Source organism: Muntiacus reevesi, chromosome 5 (assembly GCF_963930625.1).
Source record: "Muntiacus reevesi chromosome 5, mMunRee1.1, whole genome shotgun sequence".
NCBI lineage: Eukaryota > Metazoa > Chordata > Mammalia > Artiodactyla > Cervidae > Muntiacus > Muntiacus reevesi.
The window spans coordinates 106,870,318-106,893,591 of record NC_089253.1 but is presented as its reverse complement, the minus strand read 5'-3'; the positions used below and the strand labels follow the sequence as shown (position 1 = coordinate 106,893,591).

Sequence of the window (23,274 nt, the reverse complement as noted above, 5' to 3'; positions counted from 1 at the left end):
CACCCCCCAAGGGCCACCCATACTGGGCTCTGTGTCACTGACAGACACCCCCACCCCCTGTCCTACCAGCCCGTCCATTTCATTTGAGGCACCAGCCTAGGTGCCTAGGTAATACATTCTGGAAGAGAAGTCCTAGACCAAATGCCATGGAAAATAAATTTTAGAAGATCCCCTCACTCTGACCTAAAGTTCCAACAGGATGAGAGCTAGTTCTCATGTATCAGGCACTGTCCGAAGGAACTTACACATGCTGACTCATTCAAAGCTAGTAACAACCCTGTTATCATCAGCCCCATTTTACAGATGAGCAGATTGAGCACAGAGAAGTTAAATAACTTGCTCAAGAGCACATAGCTAATAAGGAAGTTCAAACCCAGGCAGGGTCTGGGCTCTAAACCATCACACAAAACTGTCTCTTCACCATATTTCCACTGAAGTCGATGACACTGTGTGAGCCTGGCTCAACCCCTACCAGGAGCAACTCTTCTCTGAGACCCTTGAAGCAGCCAAGGAGATGCCTCTAGATCTAAATTTCAAAGGACCACTCTGAAAGTCACAGGAATGATACAGCCAAGTGCCCTGAGGCACCAACTCACAAAGATAGAAAGAAGAACTCCTTTTAGGATTTGCTGGGATCCTTTGTCAGTCACCCTGGAGAAGTCTGGCTCCTGCCTTCTGCTGGCTCCTCACCCCTGCCCCTTGCAGAGCTCACGTGAGGCTGAGACTGGGCATCAAGGAATGATGGGGCTGGTGATCAGAAGGGGGGACCTCAGTGAGGAACAGCCTCTTAGCATCAGGGTTCACACGTCCCACACAGGATGAACCCCTGTTCTCCCCACCCTCTCTTACTGCAAGCTTCCCCCTCACTGCATGGGGGAGGCAGTTAGATTAGGGCAGGGAGAGCAAGTTGCAGCCCCCCACCCAGTTCTGACTTACTTGAAGAAATCCTCCTTGCAGTAGACGCTGCCAGCCCTGGAGAAGCACCGGTCAGCCAGCTGCATCTGGCAGTCCGCACACTTGAGACAGGAGCTGTGCCAGTGTCTGTCCAGGACCTTGAGGATAAACTTGTCCAGGATATGCTGGTTGCAGCCAGCACACTGGGGGATCTCTGTGGAGAGAGGTGAGAGAGGCCATGTGAACCGTCTGCACAGCACTGCTAACCGGACCAGGTGCTGTGTGGATGCCTTCTCATTCTGCCTGATCTGGGAAAGAACACAAGCCAAACTCCCGAGCTGCCACATACAGTTGTGCAGGTTGCACATTGTGCAAAGGTGCCTGGTCAAAGGAGTAGGTTGGGACGAAATCCAATCCACGTTTTGCTGGCCTGGCTTTGGGTGGCTTAGGCCCAAGCGGCCTGTTTCTGACAGCACCACAAGGCTAGCAGCATCAGCTAACTACACTTACGCCCGCTGCAATTCAGCAGCCAGTGGCCAGGAAGACCCAATAACATTCACCTTTATTTCTATGACATGTTCACTGTGCTGTGCTTAGTCAGCCATGTCTGACTCTTTGAGACCCCACAGACCACAGCCCGCCAGGTTCCTCTGTCCATGAATTCTCCAGGCAAGACTACTGGAGTGGGTTGCATGCCCTCCTCCAGGGGATCTTCTCAACCCAGGGATTGAACCCAGGTCTCCTGCATTGCAGGCAGATTCTCTACCGTCTGAGCCACGAGGGAAGCCCATGACACTTTCACTACTGGGTAGAATGTGTGCTAAAAGCCTCTAAAGTGAGCCTTGCCTAGGCATAGACTAACAGGTCACCTGACCTAAAAAGAAAATGATATGTGGGGGAGAGGGGCAGTGACTAAGGTCCAGGCCTAAAGGTCCAAGAGGAGAAAGAATCTCAGTATTTTAATGAGCTAGAAAAGATACCATCAATTAATATCCCCAACTAATATGACTTCGTGTAGTACTGCAGACAGGAAAACTAGAAACTGCTTTTCCAGACTCCCTTGCAGCTTGGGTTCCAAATGTGATTTAGAGTCTGCCAATCAGATGCACTTAAGAGAGACCTGAATTCAGAACTGGGTAGAATGAAGGCACAGCCAAGAGGCAGACCCCCATTATGCTCATGTGGAGCATGGCAGAGGCCACAGGATTCTCTGGTTTGAATGTCCTAATCAATCATGGCAGAAGCAACAACATTCTGGGGGTTGGGAGTTATTCCCAGAAGCTTGGTCCAGAGCTGGCTCCACTAAGCTGAAAATCATCTAATACATACCTTGTAATTGACCACTTTTCATTTAAATGGGGAAAATGGACTTTGTTGTCGGCAACTGAATCCTAACCACTGCCCCATCCTGTTCCTGATTTGGGTGACTTCCTAGCCAAGGTCTATTTCTCTGCTATCCCATCTCTACCAAGGGATTGCTCAGGGGATGGACAGTATTTTTGAGTCATTGAATTAGTTTCAAAATGTATAAAATGGTCAGGCTTTCACAGTTGGATGAACAAATAGTGTAAATATCTCTAGCCATTTTCCCTTGTCCTTTTCCTCAAAAAAAGGACTGTAACAAATGTTAAGAACAAAAACATAAAAGTGCAAGCATTTGGCCTCCCATGGTAGTCTCATAATACAGCATGTCACAAGGCTGGTAAATCCTGGCATTTCTCACTTCAGCATTTTTGCTACTTGTCTTTTTATACACTGTCTTTCCCATTATAAGGTGGAATCCTTAAAGAGCAGGAGCAGTATTTCTTTCTCAGTTGTGTCTTCTCTGTGCCTAGCACAGTGCCTGGCACACAAGAGTACCTCCACAGATATTTATCACCAAATAAATTACTGATCAAACCCTAAGTCATCACAGAATGCCAGGCTGGGCTCCCTGTGCTATACGGCAACTTCTCACCAGTTATCCATCTTACACCTGATAGTGTATATATGTTGATACTACTTCCTCCAATCGTACCACTCTCTCCTTCCCCCACTGTGTCCACAAATGCATTCTCTGTATCTGTGTCTCCAACAGGTTCATCAAAACCATTTTTCTAGATTCCATATATGTGCATTAATACATGGTATTTGCTTTTCTCTGACTTACTTCACTCTGTGTAACAGGCTCGAGGTTCATCCACCTCACTAGAACTGACTCAAATTCATTATTTTTTATGGCTGAGTAATATTCCATAGTATATATGTATCACAGGGAGGGAGGCTAAGGAGGGTGTGTATGTATAATTATGGCTGGTTTGTGTGGTTGCATGGCAGAAACCAACAGAACAATGTAAAAATTTTTAATGTATATGTTTAAATGTACAAAAAGAAAAAATTCCTAAGAAGTTCACCTGGAGACAGTTCACTACTTTTCCCTGCACATCCCAAAATGTCAACAAAAGTAGTAAAACTAAATCTCTTGTGATTTTAAAGTGTTCACATAAGAGCATTAGCCTCAAAAGCATTAAGGGGAAAAACTGAACACATCTAAACCTATGTGAAGAGAAAGCTTTCGCAAGTATTAAGTCATTTATATCTAAAACATAGACAGGCTACTGAGACATTCACCGATCATCCTTGTTAGCCCTACACACACAGAGTTGATCTTGAACCCAACTGAACCCCAACACAGCCCGTTCCCTTCTTGGCCTCGGCAGCACCACCACTGCCTGAAGGTCAGACTCACTAGATGCCTTGCCCTTTGACCTGATTCTCAGACCAAAATGAGAACTCCCCATACATGGAGGCTTGGATACTCACTACCAGTCCCAGTTCAGATGGGGTTTTCTTTTTATCTCAAAAGGTTTCCTCCTTGACAAAGAAATTGTTTAGCCAGTAAGTATTTACCAAGGAGTCCCAGCAAAGGGGTAAGACGTGACAGCTACAGGAATTTCCATTGAATAAGAGCGGTAAGGTAGGACGCAGGTTAAGACCACGGATTCTGGAGCCAGACTGCCTGATTTTGATTCTGCTTTCTAAGCTTTAACAAGTCACTGGGTTGGTCAGAAAGTTCATTTGGATTTTTCCAAACCATCTTACAGAAAAACCCAAATGAACTTTTATGGCCAACCCAATACTTTGCCTCTACCTCAGTTTCCTCACCTGTAAAACGGAGTGATGATGACAACTGTATCTGGTAGAAGTGTTGTGAAGATAAATTAATCATCTTCACAACACTTTGGCTGGAGGCCAAACAAGAGGACTCAGTATACAGGACAAGGACTTGGTATACAGTAGGTGTTCAGTAAGGCTTTCCATTATTAGGAGGTAAGATAACTGCAGTAACCAGGTGCTTGCAGTGGTGCCACTGGGCTGAGTAAGCAAAGTTAGGGGCCCAGGTTCCTGAGCTTGATCTCACTGAACTCCCACCAAGAAGTCCGCATAGATGTCAAGACCCTCGCGCGGAGGTTCAGAGAGGACCCACAGCACACAGCAGCTGCGCCATGGCTTGGGGACTCATCGGTTACCTCCCAGCAGGTTCCTGCTCAACCACACACTTGACTCTCCAGGGACCGCCCGGGAGGGTTCCGAGGGCGGGGCCTTACCAGTTGGGAGGTCCGGGAAGAAGAGGTGAAGCTATGGTGAGTAAACCTGGAGCTCCCTTGGTGTGACAATCCAGCCTGGGCAGCGGATGGGGACAGGCAGGTAAACGGAGCCTTTAAGAGGAAAAGGGCGTGGATCTCCCTCGCAAGCGCTCCGTGGCAGCTGCTGAACCTTAAGGAAGAAGCTGTGAGGGAAGTCTGCTCAGGCATCTTTATGCAAAGGATGCGAAGGACGCCCTAGAGGAGAAGCCCTCGGCTCAGGGAAGAGGTGTGTGGGATGCGCAGTGCAGAGCCGAAGGCACCCATGCTCGCCTGAGCCTCGGGTGCCCCGTCCGACCTGTGGGTCTTTGTGGATCATCAGCCCAGGGGAAAAGACCAACTAGGGATGTCTTTGTCCCAGGAGCCAGGTCCGCAGCCTGGCGGAGGCAAATTAACCCCGGGAGACACCGATGGGGGAACAGAGCGCAAGCCCGCTCCCTCCCCACACCCTGCCCTGCTCCCGGGCCAGAGGGCCGCCCATTCCCACCTAATTGTTGTTTGGCCTCCAAGGAAAGATACGCCTATATTTCTCCTCCCGGCCACAAATGCATGGAGATGAGGGCGAGGATGCATGCCCATAAAATTTATTTCAAGCAAGGTATCTACCGGGAGACTTAATATGATGAGTATTCAAGGGAGAATACATTAAGGCTAATGTATGCAGGAAGGGTAGGCAGGGGGGTTTAGAGGGTAGGAAGCAGAGACAACATCACGTTTAGGAACAACACTAAAAGAAGGCAGACGAGCCATTTCTCTCGACCTCCAGCCCGCAGGGAGTGCTTCCGGAGGGGTCAGGCTGGGCTTCCCAAACTTGGGGTTGAGGCCTTAGAACCCAACTGGCATCCTCAACTTTGGCAAAAAGGTAAAGGACATACTAAGGGTGCTTTTTAAGTTAAAAGAAAACAAAACCTTTTCTACTGTATTCCACTGCAGATTTTGAGAGACAGAGCATTTTTTAAAAAACAAAGATAATGCAGAAATGGTTTTAAGAGATCCACAGTATATCAATGATAAAGGTAAAACCAGGCAACAAGAACCTGTTATAAACTATGCCAGGCCCTGCACGTAGGTTTCCTCAATCCACACAACTTGGTGAGGGAGTATTATTAGCCCCAGTTTACAGATGAGGAAACTGAGTCTGGGAGAGGTCAAGCAAAGTGTCAGAGGTCCCCCAACAGGGGAACCAGGATTTGAACTAAGTCTGTCTTAGGGTAGGCTCACCCAACACCAGAGCTAGAGGGTCAGACATCACCTCACCCAGCTAGTTCTAGCATATCACGTGTCACGTTATGGAGGGGAGATGGAGGTGCAGGAATAGTCTCCAAGCTGCTCTGTGTTCAGGGACAAGGAGTTGATGAACCACCTCTGGTGCTCCCTATTCTGAGGGACAGATTTCCCTCTTTCGGACAGAGCATGCAGGTGTTTTAGGGGACTAATGCCCAGGCAGGGCTGGGAGTGGGAACCCCTGTTCGACTGATTCATCCACGCCTTTGATGGGGGTGAGGACCTGTGACCTCAGACTCCACACTTCAGGAGACAGCGCTCCAGGCAATTATTTAGATGCGTGTGAAATGTTTATCTAGAAAATTTCAAAGAGCAACAACACAAATCTTTTTTTAACCTACAATAAACTATGATATTTTTTCCCCATAATTTGAAGAGTCTGAACAGGACAGAGGGTAAAAAGGTCTCCTACAAGAAATAAAGTCATAACCAAAATTTCCAAGGTGTGAGAGGATTTCCAAGTCCCTAGTAAACTTGACTTATCCATGCAGTATTTGATATGGCAAGATTTTACCTTGAAAACTGGAGTTAAAGCAGACTTCTGCAGTCACTAAGACAGAATTTGATCTATAAACTCAGTTCCTGATCTGAGGAGTCATTTCATTTAAAATGAAAATTTTTATCTTATCTGCAGGAAAGTGTTCTGTGGTGATGCTCTCTGCTGGGGTTCTGCAGAGGGTAAACCCAGGCATGAAAAGACAGCAACACTCCTGGAGCAGCCAAGGAATCTGCGGAGATGCTGGACCACACAGGACAATACCCTCCCATCATGGGGCCGTCCACCACAGTCCAGCAGAGAGACACGACCCAAGGCACAGACCTAAGTCTGCAGGGAGAATAGCTGCATGTACACAACTACCCAAGCAAACATCCTCACACACACTCACACAGTCACATACCCACAGTCAGATGTACGCACATAGTCACACTTGCAGGATATACAAAGACATACTTAACACAGACACACTCACATATATACTCAGACACATAGAGAAACACACTCACACATAGACAAAGGCACCCACACATACCACATTCACTCTGACACATACACACACATTCACATATACTCAGACAAACATCTAGCACACACAAATACACGTACTCATAGGTACACACACACGCCACAGATACTAACACACACTCCTAAAGGCACATAAACACATGCACACGCATATCTGGATACAACAACTAAGGCATGGTGACTCTGGGGAAAAAAAGTCAATTCTTCTTAAGTCAAGCTATATCTACAGAAAGGAAGACTTCTCTGGATAAGGGAGCTGTCCAACCCTGGAGAGGTGGGGAGAGTGGATAGTGAGTGCAATGGAAAGCTAGGGGGAAGTAGAAAATTTTGCTCAAAGATCTTTTTGGAAAACTATTCAGGGAATTTGAAATTTTTCAGTTCTGGTTAGAGTTCAGATCTTCAAATCTTTAGGTCTCCCAAATTGTTTACGATAAAACCCAGACCAGAGTCTGAGATGCTGATTCTACCATGTGTGTGATTTTGGACAAGTTGTTCAATCTCTTTGAGCCTCAATTTTCTAATCTGTAAAATGGAGACAATAACATCATTTTTTTCAGGGTTGCTACGTGACTGCATCAGTTAATGAGTATAAAACACTTCCATAGTACCTTTGTCCAAGCTCAGTGGTCAGCTTCCTTCTCCCTTTTCATAGCCAGTCACCAACAAGATCGATTTATACATTTAAAGTGTATCAAAATTATTTCATGCTTCATTATTTCCCAATATAATTTTCCCTACCCTCACCACCAAAACACTCAAAACTCTCCTTCATCCCCCTTGTTCTAAAGCATCTGGAAAATGTACAACCCTTTCTAATCAACATAATTCCAGAGTATGAACAGCAGATAATGCAACATTACAAGATTCAGTCTTTTTGGAATAAAGAAATCTGTCAGATTCTTTCCTCCACAGAATGAGGGCAAATTTGCCAGACCTTGGTCCCCCTCCTCATATGTGAATGCTGAGAGTGGGGTGGTTGGGACCACAAACTGCCTGACCTTTTGCTGTAATGTATCCAGGTAAGAGTGGATTGAGTTCAAATTAACATTTGAGGCGTCTCCTATTTTCTTGGAGGCATCTAAATACCCAGTGGTGAAGTGACTATTTCTTGTTTGGTAAGAAATAACTAAAAACCCTTTGCCTATAGCCGGAACCTACTTCTTCATCAAGGAAGCTAAAGCCACAATGTGACGCTCAGCCCTCAAATCACCTGAAGTGCCATAGTGGGGACACATGGGGCTTATTTTTCAGAGTGGCCCATCAGACAACGGATTCTGTTTTTTTTTCTTTTTTTCTTTTTTTTTTTTTCGGATTCTGTTTTAAATCCCCAAATTCCTCCATTTGTGAAGTTTCAGAAAGGTGGGAAGTGGAAGAGATCAAAGGTCTAATATGGTCTGCAGCAGATCAAATTGCCCACACCCCTCTGGTGATGTATAGTAAGTACTGTGTATTTTTATTTCCCACTCACGTTTCTTCATTTCCAAGAAACTGCTCTCAAGGAACCTGGAGCCACCATGAAACATTTCAAAGATCGTTTGTGTTTGTTTAATCGATTTTAATTCTTTGAAAAATTGTGCTTTCTATCTCTTTGGTCACAGAAGATCAACAAGGTGAGGAAAAACAATTTTTTTTTCCCACTAAGGAGACTAAAACTAGAACCAACACACTTGACAAGGATTTCTAAAGTTTATTTGAGAAAGTGTATCTTTCTGGGAAAATGATTTAGAATTTCAGATATTTCCATTGGACCCATAACACTCGTGAATACTTTAATATTTTAAAGACAGGTATTTTGTACTGGTTGGAATAATGTTCGTTTAACCACAGTCTCAGAACAGATTAGTATTTTGTAAAATTTGAACTTACATGGGCCACTTTGGAATCCTGCAAGACACTGCTTTGTCACTGTCTTTTGGACAATAAAATTCTTTTTGTTTCACAAACCATTTGACTTGACAGCCTTATGCCCAGGAAAAGGTTTTCCTTGCTTCTTTCTGGATAGGAAGCCAACTGGGACCTGCTTCCAGGGTCTCTTTCCTGTTTAGAGACCCCTCCAGCGCTCCCTATTGCCTTGGCCATCCTCTCGGGAAACCCAGGAGCCCTTCAGCCCACTTAGGGTAACTCCATCCCCAAAACCCGGGAACCATGGTCTTTAAGTTTGCCCCCACTATGAATTTTGTCAAGAACTTGCAAATCTGCAAGCTCATTTACTCTTCCTTGAGATCTTGAGAAAAGTGAACCTCTACATTTAAAAGAGCTTCCCTAAGGGAACAGAATTGGGGCGCAAACCAGGGCTAAAATCTTTTTCTCTGTGATGGATTCTGAGACTGATTGAAGACCAAGGCTTCCAACAATGCCCACCAAAGCCACCTCTATCTGGTGGGTTTCACCTCAAATCCTTTTGCTGGTAAGTAGTTTTTGTTTTGAACTCTGTCTTAAATAACATTTGGCTACTGTATGTTTCCCAAAATACTTAATTTTATTTGCTTTTTTTTTTTTTTTACTGACTACAAACTGAAAGGAGAAAAGCCAAATGGGGCTTTAAGGAAACACATATATAATTGAAATATTATGCAAATGTTTTTCTTGGAATTCTCCATCCCTTCCCAACATAGAAGAGGGAGAAAACAACACTTAAAGACAGACAATGTTGCTCTGTTAGCTAAAGTTCTTAAAGAAAGAAGGAGCTTTTGAAAAGGCAGGTTGGGGAAGTATTCTCAGTGGGGGCTTATTCGTTTCATTTGGGAATGATGAATTCTGAAGTGTTGCTAACAAAAGGCCACAGGACACAGCAAGTATGGTACCAGGCCTGCCTAAATGCAAACCTAAGTTCTTGAATATCCAAGTCCAAGAATTATAACAGAGGCACAGTTAAATTAATTAAAAGTTCTGTTATTCAATACATATTTCTTAGATAAAGCTTTCCAATTCCAAGTCGCTGCCATCCCTACTGACAATAAAACCTTGTTTTCTGGTCATAACTCCCCTTTCAAATCACCCAATAACTGTGACCAAAGAAACAGAGGACTGAGACCCAGGATGCAGTTTATATGACAAATCAGAACTAGATGTGTCTGTTTTCTTCCTCCTCCTGGCTCTTTCCTTATTATTTCCCTTTTAAAGAAAATTCACTTTTATTGAACTGTTTAGAGCATCCTTATTTATATAGTCTTTTATTCTATGGCAATAAGGAGTTCATGATTCTCAGCAAGAACACTGAAACAGTTTGCCAGACATGACTGAGCGACTGAACTGAACTTACAGCATCCTTATTTATATGTTCCCTTATTCTATTCCAAAGCATCTTGAAGGGACCAAACATAATTTTCAAAAATGTTTTTATAAACTTTCTCTTAATAACCTAGTAACAATAATCTTAAACAACACAGTAGAAGCACAAAATTCCAGTATTAGTTCTTTAAAATTTAAGAATAAAAAGTTTATTGAACATTGTGTTATTATGTGATGACAGCATTGTCTATAATGATCTGGGCCAGCCACAAAAATATTGAGATAAGTAAAAAAAAAAAAACCTGGCATCACATTTAAAGTAAATTATATTCTCTAATATAATCCTATTCGCTTATGTACTTTAAAAATACACCAATCTACACATCTTATATAATTTCTAGTTTGTCTTGACAAATTACTAGACAACAACCAGAAAACAAATTACTAGAAACAACTAGAAAAGAGTCAGAGAATCAGAAATGATCACACCTAACGTCGTCTTCTCCCTCTGTTCTTCTCTAGAATCCTTCCCACCACGGGTCCTGTTTGTTTCATATGGTGGTTTGAGGTCCCTTTGAAAATCTCTTTTGTTCTTCTGCTTAGCTCAAAACTAGTAATCTCTTTGATGAAAGATCAAATTCAAAAGTAGCCTTGAGACAATTTTGATGTTATCATTTAAGGCTTAATCTGGACAACCATTTAATAGAAGGCATCCCATAGTAAATAAAATAAGAAATGCAGACATATATTTGCAGGTATAGAATTATCTCCTAGGTTATACATTGACACAGAATTAGTAATCTTCAGTTGAGTATTGACTATTCCCAATAACTGCAAATAAAACAAAAAAATCATATTAAACGAATCCATGACAGTCTATGGAACTGCCACAGACATCTCTCTATTTCTATTCCATTCTTCACATTTAATCATTGCTGAATCTCCACAATGCATTTTTTCTGATGTCTCATCCTGTGGCAATATTCCATATGTTTGGCAACTGCTCTCTCATAAGAAGAAACTTTCAATTAATTTGGCTGTAAGTTTTATCTCTATTAAGCTGTTCCCAGAACCAATCCTTTAACCCCCTAACATTATAATTAAAGCAAATTATACTTTAAAGGCATTTGGGTGTGAGATACCATAGTAAAACATCTGTGACTAGACCTAGATCAGCAGAGGGAAGGGGAGTGGGGATAAGAGAAAAGAAATCTGCCAAAATAACAACAGGACTTACTAATTGCCTTCCAAGACAGTTTCTCCAACCTGCCACTAACCCAAAGTACAGTTAACCCAAAGTACATTTTACAAGGAAGAATCCATTTCAATTTTGCCAGTTAAACCTGTCCTCCTACCCCCAGCTGCAGCGCTCATTTGTGCTCCATTTTGATGGAGGTTCCTATAAAACTGAGACCTTAAAAAGGTAAAGACCTCACAGGGGGCATGTGAGTTTTTCTTCCTACCACAAACAACAGTAGCCTCGCTCCGGGACCACTTCTGTTCCAGACCCAGAAATTGCTCTTCCCTCCCAAGCCTCCTGGAAACTGATGGATGGATATACCTCCCCACAGGCTGCTGGGTACTCAACCCCTGAGAAGACCCCGCTGGTCAGAAATCCTGTGCAAACTCATGCTCCTCCCGCAAAGATCTCACAAGAGAAGGAAGGAAGGAACTGAGGAAGGAAGAGAGAAAGGAAAAAGAGAGAGAGACAAGGAAGACAGACATTCAAACCACGATGACATTTTCCTGAAAGCGGTAGACCCTGTTGGCTCACAGCTGTGTTACGGGCATTGTTAACACTCATTCCAGAAAGGGAGAAAACCATTACAAAACGAACCCCCTGCACACACCATCCATCTCCAAACCCAGCCATCTATACAGTAAGGCATCTGCTGCGCCATAGCAAATGGCTGTTTCAGTCTGTCTCCAGCCTTGGGTTTCCCAAAGAGGGTAAGATTACTCCTTTCCGCTGGCTGCACAGCAGCTAAGCTGTTTCCAAGTCTCTCTGCATTCCAAAGCTTCTCAGCCCCAATCCTGATCTATTTCCCTGATTGAAAGAAATGGCACAAGGTCCCTCCATCCAACTCCACCCACCTCTCCCCTCCACAACTCTTTAATTAGGAGAAGACTAGTTTCCCTGAGAAACCCACAAGATACCCACTGGTACAGACTAAATCAAGAGGCTCAAAGGAGACCTCTTAACAAAGTGATAGAAAGAAAGGTGAGTGCCTGTTAACTAATTTCCCATCCCTGGATGACTGCAGGTGTGGCTGTCCCCCTCCCCTTCCTCCACTGCAGCCCTCCCAGCACCTGCCTCTCTCTGGGTTCTGTCTGCTAATTCGGTGCTAAAGTAATCACTAATTGACTGGAGCCCAGAGTGAAAGGACTCTCAAATCCGAGGCAAAAGGGAAGTGTTAGGACAATGGAAATATTTAGGACTTGAGGCTGTCTACACCTGGTCAGCGGGGTCATCAGGTCACTGTTCAAACTCCAAGACGCCCCTGTGGGCTGTGTTCTGTCTATTCAGTGGAAATCCATTGCTACGCCGGTTTCCCGCCTGCCTCGACCCCCCACCCGACCCCACATCCAGGAGCACTCGATTTTGAAAAATCGAGCCTGGTATTTGGTCGCGTAGGTTGACTCCTAGACGTCTTGAAGACTCATGGTGCTCTAATTCCCAGCTCGTTCAGCCTACATTCTTGCCTTAACCCCGCTTTGTTTTTGGCGTGTCGGAAGGGAGGTACACCTCGCTTTGGTATTCCTTCATTTAACTTCATCTCACCCGGGCTTTACTAGTAATTCTTCTTCCTGACTAGTTTCAACCTTCAGAATCCTTTAAAAGACATTCACCCTGCCTTCTAAAAAAAAAAAAAAAAAAAAAAAAAAAAATGCCATCCTCGATGAAGCCAACCTCTGAGCCCCAAACGGTGAATGAAGCCTGCGCTGAGTGCCAGCCGCGCCTTCCTCTGTAGGACAGTGGATACAACCCGCTGCCCGCTCCATTTCTCTCTCGGGCGCACCGTGTTACTAAGTCCCTCCCCAGGTCGAATTTAATTAACAACAGCCGTCCAGGTACAGACCTTGTCTCTCTTGAGCCTGCCACGTTTCAAGCGCTCTTCCAGGTCCGCTGAGCGTGGGGAGCAGGGCCAGGAGCCCAGGGGGAACGCGGGAAAGGGGCGCGCGGCGCAGGGACCCGCCGGCTGCCTCCAGGCTCCGTGCCGGAGGAGCCGCTCCCAAAACGTGAGAATCGCTTTCTGAGAGTTAAAAATTCACGGAAAGACTTGTGCCGCCCGCGTGGGGGTGGGGGTGGGGTTAACACGGTCTTCCCAAATTCTTGGTGCGAAATGGGTACGCGGAAGAAGAGGATTTATAGTCTTCGCGCTCCGTCTGGCTCCCGGCGAAAAAAGTCTGCCCGGCTCCAAACAAGTAGCAAACTGGCTCCAGGCTTGGCCAATCCCAGACAAATGGGGATAATAAACTAGGAAGAGGAAGGTGGACTGGCAAGGTGGACGGAGCGAAAGGGCTAAGGCACGGGAACGCCGAATGCGCCCCTCTTTTGCCCTCTTCGCAGCTGCGACCTGCACTTGGAGCGGGTGGACGGGGTGCAGGCGAAGCTGGCTCCCCGGGAGGGCCACCCTGTCCGCACCCGTACCCTGGGCAAGCCCTCAAAAACCCAGGGCACGCGGCGGGCTCGCCCCGGACGGTGCGCCGCCCGCAGGTGCGAGGCACACGCTTTTGGAAGCAATTCATCTTCGATTCCCCCGGGCCACCCAGGCCGGCGCCTGCCCTGGGGGCGGAGGAGCTCTGCCCCGGTGGCGGCGAGGTCACCCAGGTCGCGCTCCCAGACCCGAGGACGCCGCTCCCGCCTGGCCCCTCCTGGCTCTGCTTTTCCGCGAGGATGGATCGAGGCCAAGCGAGGAGTAGGTCCTGCCTCCTCTTCTCAGCCCCGATTTCTCTTCCCTGGACGCGGACATGGGGCCGCTCAGTGCAGAACTTCGCCCCTCACTCGCCCCACCTGCCTGCTCTCTGTCTGGGTTACATCGTTAATCCATCTCCCTGAGCGCCCCGAGACTGCGGCTTCCCATGCGGGCTCCCCTCTGCCCTCTCCGATGTAGGCATAGGAACCGGTGAGGCCCGAGCAGCGAGCCCCTCGGGCGCCGCGGCCCCCCGCCGCCCCGAACGAGGCACGCCCGCGCTCACCCGGGTTTCTCCATATTAACTCTGACTGGTGCGCAGCTCGGGCCGGATGGTGGGACAGGATCCTCGCGGAGGGAGGGTCCGAATCCCCAACGGGCGAGGCCCAAATCTGCCAGCGGGACCGATCAGTCTGACCTGTAAAAGTTGGCCCGCGCCGCACTACATTTTTATGACGCAGGGAAAGAAGGCTGCGGTGTTGGAGGTTGCTGTTTGAATATCTGTATCGGAATCTGATGAAATTTCAGTCTCTCTGTATATTTTTTCCCCTTTTAACCTCCCCTGGAACCACCAGAAAAGGCAAGAATGGGAAGAAGAGCAAATGGCTGTTCCAGAGTTGGAGAGAACTCCCGGCCGGGAAATGCATTTACTCCACCCTTAAGATATAGCCTGGAAGAGTTTAAGGTTGGGGGCGAGGAGTCGAGGCCGACCAGGGCAGGGAGAACTCACCCCACGCAGGAGCACCCGTAAGGGAAGAAGGTTAGTGAGGCGTCCTGAGACGTCCTTTGCCCAGATCCTACCAAATACAAAACCAAACACCCTTGCCCACAGCTTCGGGGTCCACGAGAGCTGCAAGATAGATTTTCTTAGGACACAAGTAAGAGATGGATGACCTCCACCCCAGGCCTGCTTCCCATTCACCATCCCTAGTCTGGACCGGGCCAATCAGTCCTTCCTCCCGCAGGATTGGGCCGCTCTCCAGCCAACATTTTCAGATGTCCGTTTTCCTTTCCTCGGTGCCGGGTAGAAGACCACTTGTGAGATGGGCCAAAACCGAAGGCAAGGGACCGATAAAACGCTCCCCCCCCAATGTCCCTCATTGCTCCTAAACGTCTTGTCCAGCAAAAGGGGCCAGCAGGACTGGAACAGATGGATTTGGGGAGAAGAGAGGTTCGGAGCAGGAAGCTGAGAGGTCACCGCACCCAGCGCTGCCCAGGGTCAGGTGATGTGGGGACTCCGACCTTGGCAGCCCTGAGGGACGCAGCGAGGACCACCCAGACAAAGACAGGCTGTGCGGGGAACAAGAGAAACCAGCTACCCTAAATCATGGGCCAAGTAGCCGGGACCCATCAACTTAGAACAAGGTCCTTTCCTGAACCCGTCTGCCCGCACCCACAAAACAATGAACTCCTCTGGTGCCGGATGTGACTGAGGAGCAAGGAGCCAGGGTTTGAGTTCCTTAGAAAACACTGACCTGAGGAGGGGGGGGCACTGCCCAGGTGACCAGTCCAAGCTTTAAGTGGGGTGGGGGTGGGGGATGTTTTATTTCTCTACCTAAGTTGCTCTTGGATTGCACCCAGCCTCCTCCTTCCAGATTCTTCCAAGCTTCTTGCTCAGGCCAATGCCCCTCAAAGGGATGAAGACTGCCAGCTTGTCCCAAGAAAGCCTGAACCCAGCGCATCCTCATCAGGCGACCCAGGGGCTGTGGGAGAGAGGCCGGGACCTGCTCTGCAACCTCCAAGCGGTGAAGTAGGGGGACAGGGAGCGCCATAGATCAGGCCGCCCAGGAGCAAGCATTGTGTGTGTGGTGGAGGGGGGGGAGGGCTGGGGAGTATGGGAGCGGATAGGGTGTAAGGACCGCCAAGAGAGAGAAATGATTACAGAACTTGGTGATGTTTTTCTGAAGGGAATGCACCTAAACCAAGCCCTCAAAGAAGAAGGCCAAACTGGATTCCAACCCCTACAATGCCCCTAGAGGCCAGAGCACCAGACACTGAAGTAGGGGGGATCTCTAGACCTGTGCTCCATTTGTGATGGCTCAGGGTGAAGAAGCAGAAGGTGGCTGTGGTGGGGATGGGGGGATGGGTAAGCCTTCCAGTTGGTGGAGTGGAGGGACCCGTGTTGGAGAGCTTTTCTCTTCTCTTCTCCAACCCCCCCAGGTTTAAACACCCACATCCCAGGATTACTCTGCTCCCTCCCTGAGGCCCAAGGGTATGTCCACTTCTACATGGAATTCTTAGGTTACTGGGTCCTACATCCCAAGAGAATGCTTGGGTATATATGCCAGAGGGGACCAGCCCCCCTCCTTCCCTCCACCCCCAGTTCCCAGCACCAGCAGCTTAATAGCCAGAAGCCAGATCTGCTGCAGTGGGTGGGAGAACAATCCACATACATCCCCAAAAGAAAAAAAAAAAAAAAGCTGATCCCAATCTCCAAGGGGATTGGTGCCCTCAATTTTGGCCAGTGCTGCCTCCAACATCGGCCACAGAACCGGGGCAAGACAAAAGGAAGGACAGACCACCCCCTCCTGGTTCAGCCATGCCTCGCTGGACCACCCTGGAATGAGAGTCCCCTTCTCTACCTCCTTAAGTTTTCCACACTTCGAACCCAGATGATGAGCCCTGGCGAACTGTCACTCTGAGGGTGAGTTCTAGGCATTTTAGGAAATCGAGTTGCTGATTATGGAATCAAAGTTGTCTCTGAGTAAGAAAAACAAAAAGTGAGACCATCTGAGAGTGTGTGCGGGGCATCCAAAGAAAGGCTGTCAGAGCAAACCCCCCTGTATTATGTTGCAGTCCTAACACAGGCTACCTATGGACCACGGCTATTAAATCACAGCTGCACGCAGTAAAAGGACTCGGGAAACACACACCGTCGTCCACTCTCACACTCCCCTCACTTGCACAGAGTGACAATCAGCTTAAGCCGGAGCATATTTGACAGGGTTTGTGTGTGCGCAAAAGGGCGGACAACCCCCTCCCTCCCCGCCCTTGGTGGATGAGGGGAGTAAGGAGTCAGGGAGCCCCCAACACCTTCTACAGACACATCTTAGCTGTAAACTCCTGAAGGCACAGCGCAGACTTAGAATTGTCAACAATTGACCGAAAAAGACACAAAAGATAACTGTAGGATATTGTCAAGGAACAACCTAAATAGATTTGAGTGAAGCTATCCTCTTCTAATCCCTTCTCACAAACTTCTTAGGAAGTCGCGGAGTCGGGGCACACTCGCCAGCCCACCTTTGAGGTATTGCTGGGGCAGAACCTTGTCATGGAGAGCCGGGGCGCAGGAGGGCGCGCTCGTGCATCGTAGTTCGTAGGTAGGTACCATCCGTGGATGAGCCGGCTCTGACTTAAACCTCAAGGATGTAGCTACCGCTCCACGGAAGAAATCGCAGGCGGAAACCCCTCGGCGAGTAGAGGGAGGAAGCCCTTCTCTCTACCATGCCCAGGGGCGTACCGCGGAACCCTAGAGCTGCGGGGCAGGGCTCGCGCGGCGCCCGCCACCGCGCGCGACGCCACGGGACCTGCTCTGGCCTCTGCACAGATTTTCCACCGAAGACTCACCCTTCGCGAGTGAGGGACAGAAACAGATTCCCACCTGGAAAATCCCTGCGCGCGCGCACACACATGTACTCACACACACACACCTGAAGATAAACAGGCTCTGAGCTCCGGCCACCTTCCTAATTTCGGGCACAGGAAAGACAAGCGAGCGGGCGAGCAAAGCGCCCTTACGCTCTAATCTCTTCCCTTCCGAGTCCAAGCCATCCCGAAACCGGCCCTCTCGTGCGCCAAGGATGTACCCCGAGTTCAGAACTTCGTCCTGGTGCTCCCCCCTCCCTTCATTCCTCGGCTTGCTAGAATATGGCGAGTGGATTTCCTCACTAGGAGCTGGCAGTTCCCGGCGGCGCAGGCGGCGGGCGCTGCGGGCAGCATTGGCTGGGGACGCACCAGGCGCGCACGCCCTGCGCGCGGGGACAGAGAGTGTGGCCTGGGCTTCTGTGCCGCCAGCCCCGGGGGCGGGGGACGCGCTCTCCAACTTTCCGCCAGCTGGGGTGAAGTTGCACTCGCGGTACTTCGAGCTTTGACTGTAGCCCTCCCCGTCCCCCCCGCCCCGAGGGGGGGCAACCACCCCAGGGCTCTGGCCTGGCCTGGCCTGCAGCCTGTTCCCCTAGCGTCCCCAAACAGCACTCTCCCCCACGCTCCTAGAAAAGCCACGGGCTGGGGATGCGGGGTTCGGTGTCCCTCGGTTCGCCTCAAGCACCATCCCGGAGGCGTTCACTTTCGGCCCCCAAAGCCAAGGGCCAGGCCCTTCAAACGCACTCTGGCTGGTGCCCCTGCCCTGTGACCGCCTCTGCGCCCCGGCCGTCGGCCCCTCGCCCCGCCCGTCCCCTCCGGTCCAGGCTACGCGCAGCGTTCGACCCGCCCCAAACCGGCCAAAGCTGCTGGCTGTCTGGCTATCAAATTAAATCAGCGAGAAAGGGGGGTGTCTTACGTTGCATCGGCACACCAAGCATCTCCGGGAGCCCCTTGACAGCCCCCTCCGCGGGGACAGCTGCGCTCTGCATCATCTCCGAGCGAGAGCCAGCGAGTCGCAGTCTACGGAGATCTCTCGCTCAAGCTGGATTCAGAAATTGGAAAATAATAATAATAAAAAAAACCACCCAACCAGACCGCCGAAGTCACGGTGGAAGCGGACCCTCCGCTTCTCCAGCAAGATTCCACAGGCTGCCTGGCCCCCTCCCCCTGCCAGTCCCCGGTCTGTTTCAAATCCCTTTGATCTCCCTCTCCCGGGTTGGTGCACATCCCGGGTTGAGGAGACGCTGTTGCTGCAGCTCTGGCTTTTTTTTCCCCTCCTCCCTCCCCCGCCCGCTTCCCTCCCCCTCCCCCTCCACCCTTGGCGTGCCGGCCGCCGGGGAGGCCGCGGTCACCCAGGCATTTTGATTCATTCACACTGCAGGAACGGCCGTGACGTCGCTTTCCGCAGGCAGGCCCGCCCTTCAGCCAAGCCCCCAACCGGGCAGCAGGCGGCGGACCCAGGCCGGAGTGAGGGTCCCAGCGCCCCGAGGGAGGCCGGCCAGGCAGGAGGGCGGGACCGCATGGAGCGGGGCGGGGCCTCACGGGCCTTCCCCCACCCGCTGCCCGCGGTGCGCGCTCGCGCCCCGGGTATAAATACTGCGGCTAGCTCGGCCGCGGCAGCAGGTGTCCCGGACGGCGGTGTCCGGGTCTTCGAGGTTTCCGTGGGTTTCCCCGGGGAGGGAGGGGTGGTCCCGGCCCCAGCGGGCGGCTCGTGTCCTCTCCGCTTCTCCGTTCGAACCAAAGGGCGGGGCAGGCGCCCCGAGGCCGGGCCGCTCGGCGAGGGTCTTCCCGTCGCGCGCGCTCGGTCCCGGGCTTCTCCCGGCCTGATGATCGAGCGCGCTCCGTAACTAGATGACTCCATCCTCCTCGTCCTCGGCCTCCTCCTCTTCTCCTCCAGCCAACTCCTTTCCCGCCGGCGCTTCCCAGTCCTTGCTCTCTCTCCCCCGCGTCTGGCTGAGGCCGGGCCAGGGACAGCCCGTACTCAGCCCGGAGCGCGCGAGTCACGCAGCGGGCGGCGGCCGGTAGTGGAAGGCCGCCAGGGGCTGCGCGCGGAGGTAGCGGGGCGCGGACCCCCGGGTGCGCGCCCCCGCACACCTCGGCCTGCGGTTTCCAGTGGACTCTTCGGTCCTCCTCCGCCCCATCCCGGCCGCTCTGCCTGCGTCCGCCTCGCTCGTCCTGCCCTCAGTCCTTCGAGACCGCCCTGCCTCACCCGCTGCTACCGCGGGTGTTTTGAACAATTCCCCACCTCGTGCGTGCAGGGCGGCAGCGCGCACACCCACCGCTGGGGCTAACGAGCGAAGGCGCGCGCGTTATGGTACCATGACACTTTACATACCATAACGCTTATGGTATTTACAAGACACACACAAACACCAATTCTCCGCGCGAGGTCCGGGAGGAAATAAAACAGAAGGCCCATCGATGGGACGGGTCTCCTCCGAGTGCTTCATCAGATTCTCGACGCCGCCTGACTGCAGGCGCGAGAAGCCCATCCCCCGCAATAGGACCCTCTCCGGATCCTAGGATCCTATCCTAATAGGCGACTCTCCGGATGCCAGTCCTCGCAGCACCGCCACTCTGAATTTCGTTCCAGAGACATAGACAGATGTGTGATCCCAGCTTAGTGGGGTCTGGCTCGAGCGGGAAGGGGAACTGGGTGCTCTCTCTCCAACCATCCAGCTTTTTCTTCTGGTGTTGCCCAGGAAGAAGGGATACCAGGACTGGTGAGGGGCAAGCGTGACAATGGACGAGCATGGCATGGCTGTCAGCACTTAGAATTTGTTTTCAATGAAGTCACACTGACTTCTGTGTGTCCTGGAGCTGGGTTGGCATCGTCTCTTGCCCTGCCTACCTGCGAGGCAATTCCAGTACATAAGAAGCCAAGAACCAGGTGACATTTTCAGAGTTTACCAAAATGTTTTCTACGAAAACTTTTGCTAGCAATCACGAGGAAATGCCAGCCTCATTAAGAATCAAAGAAAAGCAAAACAAAACATCTTGTACATAAACCTCTGTCTGTTCAGTGAAGAGGGGGGGAGGAGGAATCGTTGAATTCACTGCTGTTGAAGGTGCCTGGAGACTATCTCTCTCACAAACATTGCTAATGTGTTTATAAGCTCTTAAATTCGTTTGAAAAGCAATTGGGCAATATGTATCAAGTCCATAAACTATTCATACTCTTTAGCTCATGTCATTCCACTTTTGAGTGTCTATTCTACAGAAATAATAAAATGTGAAAAAAGTTTCAGACAAGAAGATGCTTAAACAACCTAAATATTCAATAAAAGAAAAATAATGTTATACAATTATTGAAACTAATTGTGAAACCTAGCAACATGGAAATGCTTGTGAAATACTAAAAATTTTAAAAGCAGGATGCAATATTGTATGATTATAAGTATGTAAAAATGTTAGTCAAAAATAAAAGCAGTGGTAATCCCATTGTTGGCTAGGGTGTGAGGGAAAATTAGAAAACAGTTTCTTGGTAGGTATGCAAAGAGGAACAATGTCTTCTGAGGGCATTTTGGCAATATCTTTTATAGCCTAACAGTGTGATGGATTTGACCTCATTCATATAAAAATTTGTCCACACAAAATAATCAAGAATAATATCTATAATGATATATGTTTATAACAGTTAAAGAGGATAATCTATATATCCAACAATAGGGGATTATTAGAGTATATAAATGGAATATTAGTCATTTGAAAATACAACAGGATATTTAATAATGTAGAAAAGTGTTCCAGATTTATAAGGAGGTGAGGGGAAAATGAGAATGTGAAGCAGTATGGACTTTAGGATATATTTTAAACAAGCGTAGATAAAAATATATGCTAAAATATGAAAGTGGTTATCTGTACATTACAATTTTTATTTTCTTCTTTTTGCTCTTTTCAGTTTCCTCGATGAGCACATTATTTTACAAGGCAGAAAAAAAACTAATAGAAGTTGTTTTTCAAAAACTTTGGGGAAAAACTGGAAGAAAATATATCAGAATGCTATTCAGATGTGTATTACGGAAAAAAAGTATATTAGGGAAATGTATTTTAAGGAATTTTTTCTTTTCCAGATTTCCTGTAAAGTTGATATATGTTTTCAGTAATATTAATGAAAGATAAAATATTTATATGCAGTGAAATGTGAAGCATATGCAGAATTACTTCTATGATTTAATATTATAATTTTTAAATGCTCTCTGCAGTTCCTGCTCCCCTTGAATGAACCTGCCTGGGTCCTGCCCTCTTCTCACTGCATGTCATTAGCCTGTCACTGGATTGGGGGCAGCATTACTGTGGTGGGGACTCTTCTGTGCCCAGGGCTGTTCAGGGGATGCCACTTTCAACTCTACCCAATGGCACAAGAGCCCTGGGAGACCCATTCTGCTGTCAGTTCTTGACTTGTGAGAAGCAGTTCCCCCAACATCCCTCTGTGTCCCCATAGGCACCCACAAAGCAGCTCCACCAATAAATACCCTTTTTGCATTCCTATACTTCTCTAGAGGTATTTGTCTCCTGGTATGAGCTGAATCCCACTCCCAAGGTCATTCACTAACACCTACATCTGCCAAGGTATTTCAGTTTCCTCCTGGGCCCTTACCTGTCCCATCTAATAATGAATCTCCAGTTTAAAAAAGAAAAAGCTTCCCTTAAATGTACCTTTTAGTGCCTGCCACTACAGATAGCAGTAATAATAACATCAACACAATAACCTGTGGTGGTAATAATAACAACCAATATTTACTGAAAGTGTAAAACTGTGCCCGGCACCAAGGTAAGAGCTTCTACCTGTGTAATTCCATCTATTATTCACAACAATTTCATAAGTGGCATTGGAGGGTGAAAACACTGAGGATAATGGGCTAAGCTAGTCTCCCCGCCCCAACCCCCCACAGAATGGAAGAAGGACTAGTTCCCACAGAGAGCAGACAGCCTACTGGAATAGCCCAGGAAAACCATCGAGGTGTTTGGACTTAAACCTCTGAGCTAACTCAGGGCTTTTCCCACTGAAGGCTGTACACAGCGGCAGATGACATCCCAGGAGCAATGGTCCTCAGAGCCTCCTCAGACCTGTGCCTCTTAGCTACACCCCAGCAGGAGGGTGGGTACCAGCCACCACTCATGGCTGGTGGCCATGTGGCTTTCCCAGATCTAAAGTTCTGTCAGGGCAGTCGGTCAATAGTCAGGAAGAGAATCCAGTACTTTCTGGACATTTACATATTACATTTCTGGGAACCAAACCCAACATGTCAGTGGATCCAATTCTGAGGGAAGACTCTCCAGAAACTCAATTTAAGAAAATGATTAAAGCTTGCATTTGTCTAGCACTTTACATTTTACAAAGTTTCTCCACATATTTTATCTCATTTGATCTTCATCATCATGCCAGGGCTTGGGTATGACTATCAGGAAACGGAGAAGTTAAGTGGTTTGTCTAAGGTCACACTGCTAATAAGTTACAGAGTCAACTGGAAATTAAATCCAGCCTTTGACTCCCAATCTGGTGCTCCTTCCACTGGGCACAGCAGACTTGTGTGTCTTCTAACCCTTGCATTTTAGGAACTTCACAGAGTGGGAGAGTTCACCCTCAGACGCCAGGAATCCTGAAGCCCCGTCTCTTTTCCCGCTGAGGGACAAATTTACTGCCTCTGCTCCTTGTCACCCCATCTCCAATCATCTCCTCCTTGTCCTTATTCCTCTCAAACCCTCTTTTATCATTTGC

At 48.7% G+C, this 23,274-nt stretch overlaps 1 protein-coding gene across 1 annotated transcript in view; it reads right to left on the bottom strand.

Annotated features, from left to right (window-relative positions):
- LHX4 (LIM homeobox 4) overlaps positions 1-18,544 on the bottom strand; it is a 43,092-nt gene extending 24,548 nt beyond the window's left edge. The window contains exons 1-2 of the mRNA XM_065937219.1: positions 18,469-18,544; positions 937-1,108 (exon numbers count right to left, since the gene is read on the bottom strand). Of these exons, the coding sequence (XP_065793291.1) occupies positions 937-1,108; positions 18,469-18,544 (248 nt within the window). The remainder of the gene's footprint in view (positions 1-936; positions 1,109-18,468) is intronic.
- Positions 18,545-23,274: the final 4,730 nt, after the last annotated feature.